We start from the raw sequence: 12,762 nt of genomic DNA on the forward strand, positions 1-12,762 counted from the left end.
AATGAATGAATGTCATTGTAACTGAGTAAATTCAGACAAATATGGAATGAATCTTAAGATGTAAGCATATCTTTTCTAATTAATTCTCTGTAAATAGTGTTTTGGTACAGTCAGAAGGTGATACGTAGTTAAGAATTTCTGACTGAAAAGTAATTCTCTTTGACTAATGATGATCACTAATCCATGCTGTTTTTCATCCTCCAGATGTAGCAGTTGGTGCTTTTCGGTCTGATTCTGCTGTGTTGCTAAGGTAAGGTTGATACATTTCACTGCTTAATGACAATTGGACTTAATTGTAAAGGATGGGAGGTAATTTTTAAAATCAGTGGTGGTGACCTCATAATGCTCTTTTTGGTATTCCAAGATTTAATTATTAAACTTTAGGATACTTTTCCCACCTTACATAGATATAATTAATATAATCAGACAAAGTCAATATTTTTAGAAATTTAAATGAAACTTTCTCTTGATTCATGCATGGAATTTAATTATGTGCACATACTATGAATAAAGCAGTTTCATGAAATTACTTGGTCAGTGGAAACTGGCAAAACAAATGCCATTCTTTTCCTAAGGAAAAATAATTCTGTAATTAACATTACTAATTTTATTTCCTCCTTAGGACAAGACCTGTAGTGATTGTTGAAGCTTCTTTAAAGCATCCCGAGTCAGTAAATAGAACAAATTTTGACTGTATTGAAAATGGAGTGCCTTCTGTGTGCATGGATCTAACACTCTGTTTCTCATACAAAGGCAAAGAGGTTCCAGGTTATATTGGTAAGGGTGCCCTTACAAAATGAATAGAGTGTGTACCTGACTCATTAGTCTCACAATCATCTTTTGAGCCATCACTCTGTTTCACCATGGACACTGCTTTGGGGGGAGAGAGCAGTCACCTGATAGCACACCTTTCTTCCCCACCTTTCAGATCCTCTAATTATTTTAACCGATGAGTAGGGCCTGTGAACAGGCCAGCCTTGTTTCCAGGTTATGATAAAAAGCAAATCAAGAGTATCACCTGCTCTATTATTTAAAGTGAACTCACTGAGCTTATCCTGTAAGAGCCCTTTAGAACAGGAAGAACATCACCACAGCACTTCCTCTCCTTTTCTGGGCTTCTTAAAGCCTGGTGTTGGCTTAACTTGGAAACCTAGGGAGAGAGAAGATTCTTATGTTTATATTCTATCTTGTTTGAGGAATTGAAGAAGCTTATCTGAAGTCTAGACCCTGATTCTAATTTTCATAATTAACACACATCTGTTAAGGGTTTATCATGACTCAGCGACTGAGCACTCATGCTCATTTTTCTACACATAAGTCATTCTCGGTTATCTGCTCTGCAGAAAGTAGCATTGGTATGGCTTACCCCAAAATGTGGTTAATCCTAAATCATAAATATGTGACTTCATAAGTATTACATTTTTTACCAGCAAGTTAATATTCCTAATTATGTCGAATTAAATAATTCCTAATGATTCTCACGTTTAAGCTAATATGAGAATAAATACTAATGAAACTAGCCTGTGGTAGGGGAGAGGCATGCCTGGATTTATCATTTCGACATCAGTAATCTACAAAGTTCACGAGCCCCACAAGGGCTATCAAGAGTTGATTGTACACATGACCCTGCAGGCTGTCGTCATCTGAATATCATGAAAGGCAGGAAATACTGAACTGAGCTACAGATATGTGACAGATGTCCCAGTCTGAATTAGCCTGTGATGAGAAGTACAGAATGAGCCTAGCATTTATATTTGTGGTCATTTTTTATAGCACTCTGCAAAGTCCTGGCTAGGGAGGCAGTGATAGGACTGTAAGCAAAACCTTCATTTGGTACTTGATTGGAGAAATGGCAGTGTAAGGGTATGATCCCAGGAACACAGGAACACAGGAAAGATAATGGATTATCTGAAAGGCACTTGTTAAATCAATAGGACTATTTCCTTTTATGTAAAATCAGTATTTGTTATACTACCAATTCTATTGTGACCAGATATTTTTGATTGGTTGAAAACAAAAATATGAAATTCATAAATAGTCACAGCATTTTTACAAGAACATGCTTGATAGTTGTTGTAAAATAGCTCCTTGGGAGAAATAATTCACATTAAGCATGTTAAATAAAAGGAGAGTTGACAGATGGATTTGAAATCTGTGGAGTAGTATAGGTTTTATATGTAGGTTTCTTTGAAATAAGTAGATAATATCTTTTGAGAAGAGTTAGTTACTCCTGAAATTTAAATGAATTCTGCAGGAATTATATAAATTCTGCAAAATACCACTTAATGTATCACTGCTCCTATATGAGTGACATGTCAGCACACAATTAGATTGAGCTTGTTTTGCAAAGATCCTTGATAAGATCTGGCTTGGAATTTTTTGGTTGCTTGTACATTTTCCTTATTGAAGATCATTAGCAAGCAGATTGATTCTTACTATGTCAGATTTTATATAAGTTCTCACCTAACTGCCAAAGTATTTATTTAGAGAATGCCTATCTATATTTGTTTATTTTTGCCCAAATCAGCACTCAAAGTTCAAACTAGAAACCAGTAAAAACATGGAGGAGACTAAACAGGGCCTAGGGCTGGAAAAGAAAATGCCTTTGAGTAAACTGTTTATAGAGGTTTGACTTTTGAATCATGTGTTCACTTTACATTAAAAAATATCAATGAAATCAAAAGAAAAATATCAACCCCTCAAATTGGAAACAAATGGAAATAAATGAACCTAACAACATATGAAATTAATTATATAACCACGCAAGATAGAAATATTGCAAGTGACATTTGAGCACATTACTCTGCCTTTTCTTCTTTAGTCAGATGTTCTAAGGACAAAAAGGACTCCAAAGAAATGTGACACTTTACTCAGGACTTTTATTATTAGAAACTATTTTGGCATTGTAGTTTTGAAACATTTATATATAGGAGGATTTAGCAAATAACTAAAGATTTTAATATTGTTAACAATAGAAACCTAGAGAAAAGTTTATAAATTTTTTATTTATAAAAATAACTACTGAAATTTATATTTTAAAATGGTTTCCTCTTTCATATTTCAGGTTAGTTTTTAAAAGCTATTTAAGGAAGAGATCTTAAGATATTTCCAATATTCTGTATAACTTTGACTATTATCACTTCAAAAATAAGAGATTTTAAGTGCTTTTGAATAGTTATTTATATTAATTGCCATTCTCTCTGCATTTGTGCAGTCTTGCTCTACAACATGAGTTTGGATGTGAACAGAAAGGCAGAGTCTCCATCGAGGTTTTACTTTTCTTCTAACGGAACTTCTGATGTGGTCACAAGAAGCATGAAAGTATCGAGCACAGGAGCCAACTGTAGAACTCATCAAGCATTTATGCGGGTAACGTAAACTGGTTTTTATTAATGAATGTGTAAACATCAATATTATCAGTACAGTAAAAACCCTAGTGCACTGGTATCTCTTTATAAAGTATAGTTAAAAGCAAGTGTTATTTCCTCCTGAACTAGCTGACTTGTTGCTCTAGAGTCAAAACGTTTTCTAACCTGTGGCCTAGATAATTCAAAGTCCACATTTTGTTTTTTTTGTTTGTTTGTTTTCTTTTTCTTTTTTTTTTAATTTATTTTTTGGTTATTCAATTACAGTTGTCCCATTTTTCCCCCATTGCTCCCCCCTCCAAGCCCATCCCTTCTCCCACAATTATATCCCTCCCCGTTGTCCATGTCCATGAGTCATTCATATACGTTCCTTGACTAGACCCTTCCCTTACTTATCCCCCTTCTCTCCCTCCCCCCTCCCCCCTACTGACTACTATTCTAGTCTTTGCCTATTTAGTTCGTTTGTTTGTGTTGCTCTTTAGTTTCCTGTATTGGGTGATATCATATGGTATTTTGCTTTCTTTGCCTGGCTTATTTCACTAAGCATAATTCTAATTCCATCCATGTTGTCGCAAATGGCAGGAGTTCCTTCTTTCTTTTTGCTACATAGTCTTCCATTGTGTAAATGTACCACAGTTTTCTGATCCACTCATCTACGGATGGGCACCTAGGCTGTTTCCAGCATTTAGCTATTGTAAACAGGACTGCTATGAACATAGGGGTGCATAAGTTCTCTTGAATTAGGGTTTCAGGATTTTTCGGGTATAATCCTAGCAGTGGAATCACTGGTTCAAATGGCAGTTCCATTTTTAGTTTTTTGTGGTAATTCCATACTGTTTTCCATAGTGGCTGCACCAGTCTGCATTCCCACCAACAGTGCAGTAGGGTTCCCGTTTCTCCACATCCTCGCCAGCACTTGTTGTTTGTTGATTTGTTGATGATGGCCATTCTGACAGGTGTAAGGTGGTATCTCATTGTGGTTTTTACTTGCATCTCTCTGATGGCCAATGATGTTGAGCATTTTTTCATGTGCCTATGGACCTTCTGTATGTCCTCTTCAGAGAAGTGTTTGTTCAGGTCCTTTGCTCATTTTTTAATTGGGTTGTTTGTTTTCTTGATGTTGAGTCATATAAGCTCTTTCTATATTTTGGAGATCAGTCCCCTGTCTGTGATATCATTGGCAAATATGTTTTCCCATATGGTTGGTTTCCTTTTCATCTTGCTGATGTTTTCTTTTGCTGAGCAGAAACTTTTTAGTTTGATGTAGTCCCATTTGTTTATTTTTCCCTTTATTTCTCTTGCCTTAGGAGATGTATCCATGAAGATATTGTTACATGTGATATCTGAAATTTTCCTGCCTATGTTTTCCTCTAGGACTTTTATGGTGTCATGGCTTACATTTAAGTCTTTAATCCATCTTGAGTTTATTCTCGTGTGTGGTGTAAGTTGGTGGTCTAGTTTCATTTTTTTGCAAGTCCCTGTCTAGTTCTCCCAGCACCATTTGTTAAAGAGGCTCTTCTCACTCCATTTTATGTTCCTTCCTCCTTTATCAAAGATTAGTTGACCATAGAGGCCTGGGTTTATTTCTGGACTCTCTATTCTGTTCCACTGATCTATATGTCTGTTCTTATGCCAGTACCAGACTGTTTTGATTACAGTGGCTTTGTAGTATTGTTTGATGTCTGGTATTGTGATTCCTCCTGCTGTGTTCTTCTGTTTCAAGATTGCTTTTGCTATTCGGGGTCTTTTTTGGTTCCATATGAATTTTTGGAGGATTTGTTCTAGGTCAGTGAAATATGTCATTGGTATTTTAATAGGGATTGCACAAAGTCCACATTTTGCATCTTCTTTGTTCCACATTTATTGCATTTTACTGCATCACTGTTTTTAAAAGATTTCCCTTTTCCTTTCTACTCTTGTCTAGAAATGCACATATTGAACAACTCTGCTGAGCCTCAGACCCATTCCTGAACAGGGTTTTTGAGGGGAGAGTATGGGGAAGGGGAGGCAGGAGGTGGGGAAGTTGGTATGTTTTTCATGTGACTCTAATGAAGCAGAGTTTGACATAACTGCTTTTGGATTGTGTCGCTGTCCCGGTGCCAGCATTGTCAGTGATGTCAGGGGGAACTTGCACAGTTGTAGTGGGGTGGGATCAGCTGTGGGCCAGGACAACGGCTTTCATGATGGTTTGGGGTATGTCCTGCCAAAAAGCACAGCCGATTTCATGTTTCTTTTATTAAAACGCTCATTCCCAAACTAATCATCACATTCTGTGCATTGGTCAAATCTTATCATATGAAGCAGTGCCAGGTCTTTTTCATTAGGGAATGGTGTACTTCATCAGAAAATCTATTGTTACAAAAAAGCCAAACTATTCCCAGGGGCCCTCTTTGGGATTTAAAATAGTAGCCTCAGTTTAGATCTTAATTTTCCCTCAGATACTTATTCCAAGCAAAGACAAATAAGCATCAGGACTCCAACACACTATTAAATGCTAAGAGCACTAACCCCTATGCTGTTTCTTCCCTTCCCTTAACAGGTTTTTTTTATCATGCGAGAATAAAGCTATCAGATGGTTGAGAGGCAGAAGTATAGCATGTATTAATGTAACCATCATTTATATGGTAGAGATTAAAGAGGTTCTTTTTCTTTTAAATTCTACATTGTTGCAATGTTGCTTAGGTTAGCTAATTTGAGAGACTAATGTTGAAACTGGTTTAAAGTCAGTAAAAAGGCCAACATTAGACATTCACAAAGAAATATATTGTGTTGAATTTGCATAAGTAGCAGTAAATTGATTTGACTTATTTAAGCCCCTGTTTCTTGGCATTGTTCTCATAAGTGTTCATCAACTTCAAAATTGTATACTTTCTCCAGAATTAATTTGTAGTAGAAATGACATTTTAGCAGAGGTTTCTGTCTTTGTGGTTTATATACTTGTAAGTGTTACCATGGTATCAATGGTAGTAGGTTAAAGCCATTGACTGACTGTGGGCCATATTGTCAATGTCAAACTAAAACAAACACGTAGCTCTGAGGTTGGTACATAGTGGAAATTTAAAAAACAAACAAATGAACAAACAAAAAACTGGATTGTTTTCTTCCAATGTTTTCTTTCTCCCTTCCTAAATTACCTTGCTTTTGTTTGGGACATTTTAAAAATCAGATATAGAAAGGCAAAAGGCTACTGCAACCCTCTCACTACAAATGCAGGGAGGCTGTGAGAACCACGGGAGCGGCTTCCCTAACCTTGAGTTCTGTGAAGGAGCTCTCTAGCTGTTGTTTAGGAGAGGATGGGAATGCAGTGAGTGCATTTCCCACCAACCACCGGCATGGCCCCTGAGAGGAAGCTTTCATACACATTAAGACTGCTGTGCTTCTATAGTCTGAAAGAATGGAACTGCAAACTGAATTCTGCTGTCTTCCTACTGATAGAGAAAAAGAAGAGGGGCACTGCTCAGGATGACTGGATTTTCCCTTTGTGCCATAAAACATGTCCAGTGTCAGCAGTGTGAATAGACATATGCATTCTACCTTGACACCATCTACAATGAAATGAAGTGTTGCTTGATAATTATCTGCTTGGGCCCAAAGACTCCTCTCTCAGAGGATTCCTGGCCTGCTAGTTAGGTACACTGTCCTTGCATAGTTGTTTGCATTGGCTCTACCAAGTCAGTTCCACTTATCCCCTCAATTAATTTAGTAGATATTTATTGAGTTATAAATGTGTGCCAGGTTCTATTTGAGACCCTTGTGGTCATCAGATGAAACATAAAATGATTACTGCCCTCGTAGAGGTTATATTCTTATGAGGGTGAGACAGACAGAACATGATCAAAGTATAGATTATATAGCATTTTAGAAAAAGATAAGAGTGATGGAAAAAGGAAAAAAGAGGGCAGAGTTTAAAAAATTGAGTTCTATGGAAAGAGTGAAGAATACAATTTTAAATAGGCCTCATTCAGAAGGTGGCATGAGAGCAAAGACTTGAAGGAAGAGAGGAAGTCAGTGTGTAGACATCTAGGACAATAGTTATCGATGTTAGCTTGTAACAACAGCATCACCTGGAAGGTTTGTTAAAACACTACTTGCTAGATTCAGTAGGTCTTCAGGAGGCCTGAGAATTTGCATTCCTGCAAAGTTTCCAGGTGATACGGATGAGGACCCCTGACCTAGGAGAAGAACATTACAGAAAGAAGAGCTAGGTGAAAGTGTCTCAGGACAAAAATGCGCCCTTTGTTTTAAAGAACAATGGGGAGGAAAGGGTGGGCAGAAAAGTGAGCTAGGGGAGAATAGTGGAAAAAAGAGATCATATGGGACCTTGACTTTTTATCTGCATGAAATGAGGACCTAGCTGACTCAGTCATAAAAAGGAATACACTAACTGCTCTGTTGAGACCAGTCAGGAGGGACCAGGGATGGACACAGAGAAGAGAACACAGCAAAAATCCAGGTGCGAGGTGATGGCTTCATCAAAGTGGCAGCAATGGATGTGGTGAGAGGTGGTTGAAGAAAGATCCTACGCAGTTTGCTGGCAGATGGGGTGTCTGGCGTTTGAGAAAGAGGCTGTGAGATGATACTAAGGTCTTTAGCCCAAGCAACTGGAATAATGTTGTTTTTATCACTTGAAATAATACATAAGGGAAAGGAAAATCATTTGGGGGTGGAAAATTCTGGAGTTCAGTGTGGACCTACTGAGTTAGAGAAACCTGTGTTGCTTTCAAATGTAAATATCAATTAAACATTTGTATACACTCACCTGGAGCTGGGTAGAGGCACAGAACTGGAAATACAGCTTAATGCAGCTTTGGCATAAAGATGGTTTTTAAAGCCACATGAAAAGGCTGAGATCCCCACAGGAGAAGCGGGTGAAGGTCTGCACACTGGGGCACTACAACATGAAGTGATTAGAGAGAAGAAAAGGTTTGCAAAGGAGATGAGAAAGACCAATCAGTAAGTAAGGAAGAAACGCAAGAGCTTGTGGCATTCTGTAAGTGAAGTGAATGAAGCAGAGCAAAAGAGGGAGGCATGGCAATATTTCCAGTGCTGCTGTTTGGTCAGATCAGATGAGAGCTGACAGTGGTCCCATCAGGTTGAGCAATGCAAAGGCTATTGCTGATCATGGCAACAGCATTTCAGAGGAGGAGTGGAGAAAAGGGAGAGGAGTTGGAGACAGAGAGTACAGATTATTCTTTTACAAAGTTTTGCTCCCTCTGGACCAGAAAACGTGGGATTGGGAGTCAGTAGCTAGCATGAAAAATGAAAAGAAGTGTTCTTTTTTTTTAAAGATAGGAGAAATAGCTTGCTTTTATAATGATGGGAATGTTCCAATAGAGTGAAACATTTAAAATATAGATGAAAGGAACACTTGGAGCAAAGTTCTTGAGAAGGCAAGAGGGGTGGGATTAATTGCACAGATGAAAAGATTGGTTCTTGGTGGGCACATGTGCAGTTCATCTGTGTAGGTGCATAGATCTGAGTAGATGTGGTGAGGACTGTGGAAGTTCTCTTCCGATTGCTTTCATATTCTCAGTGAGGGAAGAAGCAAAGTCATTAGCTTGAGCAGGGATGGGGTAAGTGGTACTGGAGTTTAGGAAGAAGACATGGTATTGTCCTTTGGGAGGGTGGGAGGGTGAGGATATACAATATGGTTGTGAGATTACATTAGGATCCAACTTGTATCCATGGTCATAAAGTGAGATTAGTCTGAGGGTTATGGATTTTTCTACAGTAGCCCCTCTCTGTATTGCGGTTCACTTATTGTGGCCTCACTGTATCACAGGATTTTAAAAAATATTATATTTAATTATTTATCGCAAATTTCTCACTATATCACAGGATTTTGTGGTACTGTATACGTATGTTGTTAAAGTTACATAGGTTTAAGTGTATTGAATATGTTTAAGAACATAGTGTTTATAAAAGTGTGGAAAAGGTTAATAAGGGACTGGGAAAGGTTAATAAGGGACTGGGAATGGTTTATAAGTGTGTGGGAAGGGGTTATAAAGCCTTAAAATATATATAAATACTAAAATAAATGTAAGGTTCCTACTTCGCGGATTTTCACCTATCACAGGGGGGTCTGGAATGTAATACCCGCGATAAGTGAGGGAATACTGTAGTCTCATTTAACCTTACAGGTGAAAGTAGATGAGCCGTAACAATTAACTAAGGCTGTGGTTTGCCAAAGGAGTGAAGCAAACAAATGCGCCAGAGTCAAGGGAGTACGCAAGGGAGTGTTCACCATCAAGTTTAAGGAGGGTAAGGAGAGGGGAGGACATCTAGAGGGTGAGGGACAGAGAAGAAAATTAATTGGAGGTCCCAGTTGGATCAGCAAACTTTTGGAATTGAGTATTAAAGGGAATAAGCTGGGAAGATATCATCAATATTACATGTAACAGCCATTAGGGACCTGAAGTTGAGGAAATTATTGAATTTTGCTTTTATTCTTGTTCACAGTTCCTTGGTTCTCTCACATAAATGAAAGTCTTTAAACCTGCTTATATTTATAAAACCCATCACATGTTTTGATGGTAGAGAATTTAGCTATTAAAAAACCCAAATTTCATCATAAAAGTTGGGCTTTATTAAATTTTTTTCTTATAACCACACATTCTCTAGTTTTATACATTGCATCTTGGAATATGGGAGACATTTTAAACCATCTAATAAGAATCTACATCTCAAGCATACATATTTTCTGGTGTGCTATTTATCTGGTTGGTAAGCACATCAATTTTCTCAAGTCTACTTAATATAATCATAATTAAAACAGTTATCACATAGGATTTTTTTGTGTGAATGGTCAAACTTTGTTCCTCAAAAAATAGAAAGGAAGCCAGAAATTTTTTTTTTTTCTAACAGAACTCCACTGTATTTTAATGGCTTATAATTATGCCAAGCTTTAATTTTTTGCTATTAGAGCAATGAAATTATTAGATTTTACTAAAGCAGAACCTATAATTTTGAGCTAAGAGTTTATACAAGGTTTTTGTGATACAGGAGAAACAATTCATTTTTACACCTTATACTGTTTTATCTGTGAAATTCTCTTCTACTAGACAACACTTTTCCCTCAGTGAAAATGTTTTCCCCTCCACAAAAGTATATGAAAATGAATTTTTGTCTTTGCTGTGTTCATATACACAACTCTGTTAAATCTTAGAGATTTCTTTGGACAACATCTTAGGGCAAGGATAATTCTGAGGCTGTTTGATTTTAAGAAACCCGACTGACCGTTGGCAGCAGTTTTAGGAATATTGGCACAGTCATGGTAGTGAGATGTCCCTTGAGGTTTTTCTGGATATTTCTTGGTGAACTTGATGGAATCTCTGTGTCAAAATATTCACTGATGCTTGAGAAGAGAAAAAGTGTGCAACATTGAGATAACAACTGAAATAACAGGACTATAATATTCCCAATAAAAGCTAGAAGTATCTAGCTTAGTCATCAAACAAGGAATGACTATTGGTATTTAGAGATCCAGTGAGTACAGTGGCCTTAGCATGTTGTGTGATAATCATGAAATCAACCTGCCTACCTACTTAGTGAATTAGTTCATTCTTTTCTTTCCCTTGGCTTTCCTAATTTCTGGATTTTAAATTTCTAAAGTAAAGAAATTTTATTTTGTTATATAGCTCTTTGGATGATTTCTAAAATCCAACTTTTTCAGTAATAATGCCAAGAAAATATTTGATTAGTAAATATATTTATTTGTATTTTTAATTTGTATTTTATATATTTATTTTGCTTATATAAGCACATAGTTTAGTAGAGTGTCACTTCCTTAAAAGCAATTACATTTTAATCACAGCACACTATGGACTGATCCATATATGTTGAAAATTTAAGTGAAAGTAAACTATATAGCTATACTAACATTATGGTATTCTAGAAGTTAGTTGATTACCCCAACATATGTTAATTCTTTGTTAGATTGCAAGGACTTTGAAGACAGTATATTTTCTTTTCCATGTTTGTATTGTTCTTAGAACTAACATATTACCAATGAATATTCAAACAATTTATGGATAATGTCTTCTCTATGCTATTTAAAGAAATCTGTGAGGGAAAATCTGAGCATGTTCTATTGATATAGTTAGTGGTTAGGGCACCTGTCCTGGGTGTTGTGCTTTCTTAGGAAATTGTAATACTACATGTTGATAGTTCTCCACCTTGTGATCCAAACTTGCTATATAAAGTGGCTGTAATTACACATGGTCATGCTGGTTTAGGTTGCAGTCTATGACTCAGTTTTACCTTATCCCTCCCTGATCCATTTCTCATATTGGTACTGAGGGTTATTTCAAATAACTTAAACCTGATCATATTTCCTGCTCAAAATTCTTCTGTGTAAGAACCTTCCCATCCCCTTTCAAGTGTAGAGTAGGTGGCTCTCCTTCTTCTGCACTTCTTTGTGCATATATTACACACTCATCTCCCATACTATATATGTGGGTTTATGGGTTATGGACTGGGACATAGGTACTGGCTTTCAGTTTCATGTCCCCAAAGCCTGCTTTGTACACCATAGATCCATGAATAGCTATTGTCAAATGTTTATACCTCAATATCATTTTTCATTCATTAATACTTTATATATATTTCTGGCTCCATCCTTTAAATTCCTTCACTACCTAAGTACAATAGGAGGCGTGGGCCTACAGTCTAGTTCTGAAGTTGGCCATAAATATAAATTTTCATGGAAGTCAAACAGGAAGGCAGACTTTGTATAATTTCAAGCATGTCTTATTTGCATGCTGTGGGTGTCCTATTTTATGTAATTGTCCATAAAAATGTAGCATGGAATCTTCATTATTTTTAATATAAGTAGCAAATGCCCACACAAATTAAAATTTTTAAGCAAATCTACTTTTTTTCCTCCCAAATACTGAATTAGTCACTTTAAGACATTTTTTTATTATAGCATTTGTCCTTAGGTGGAGCTGTTGAAGTTAAATAAGTGTGAATATCAGTCAAGTACAGTTCTTGCAAGAGTGCACGTACACTTTATATACTGTGAGAAAAGCATAATTAATAGCTAATTAGGATAATGAAAGTAATATACACCAGATGTAGAAAAGACCTTGTGGAAAATTAGTATGAATTAGATAACATGTGATTTGGTCAAAGCAAGCTTGTTGAGAAGAATTAAAACAGTAGACATGTGGAGGGACAATCAGTAGCTGTCTAGCTCCTACACCTAGGGGATAATTTAATCAAGTTTGCTATTGTAATACTCAGGGCCTCAAGCTGTTCCATTTTCACAAGTTGATAACTTGGGATTTGGGCCTTGATTTGCAGCATTCCGATATGGTCAAGGTTTTGTACTGAGATTTTCATTTATCAAGTAATTTAATACAATCATCTCCATGTATAAGATTAGAAAAGTAATAAG

General features: G+C 36.6%; 1 protein-coding gene across 1 annotated transcript in view; it reads left to right on the forward strand.

Annotated features, from left to right (window-relative positions):
- Positions 1 to 12,762, forward strand: part of ITGA4 (integrin subunit alpha 4) — an 86,113-nt gene that overhangs the window by 45,063 nt on the left and 28,288 nt on the right. The window contains exons 13-15 of the mRNA XM_090281305.1: positions 205 to 250; positions 623 to 777; positions 3,215 to 3,369. Of these exons, the coding sequence (XP_090137431.1) occupies positions 205 to 250; positions 623 to 777; positions 3,215 to 3,369 (356 nt within the window). The remainder of the gene's footprint in view (positions 1 to 204; positions 251 to 622; positions 778 to 3,214; positions 3,370 to 12,762) is intronic.

The sequence above is a fragment of the Furipterus horrens genome, unplaced genomic scaffold (assembly GCF_987537825.1).
Source record: "Furipterus horrens unplaced genomic scaffold, mFurHor1.1.pri manual_scaffold_1, whole genome shotgun sequence".
Taxonomy (NCBI): Eukaryota; Metazoa; Chordata; class Mammalia; order Chiroptera; family Furipteridae; genus Furipterus; species Furipterus horrens.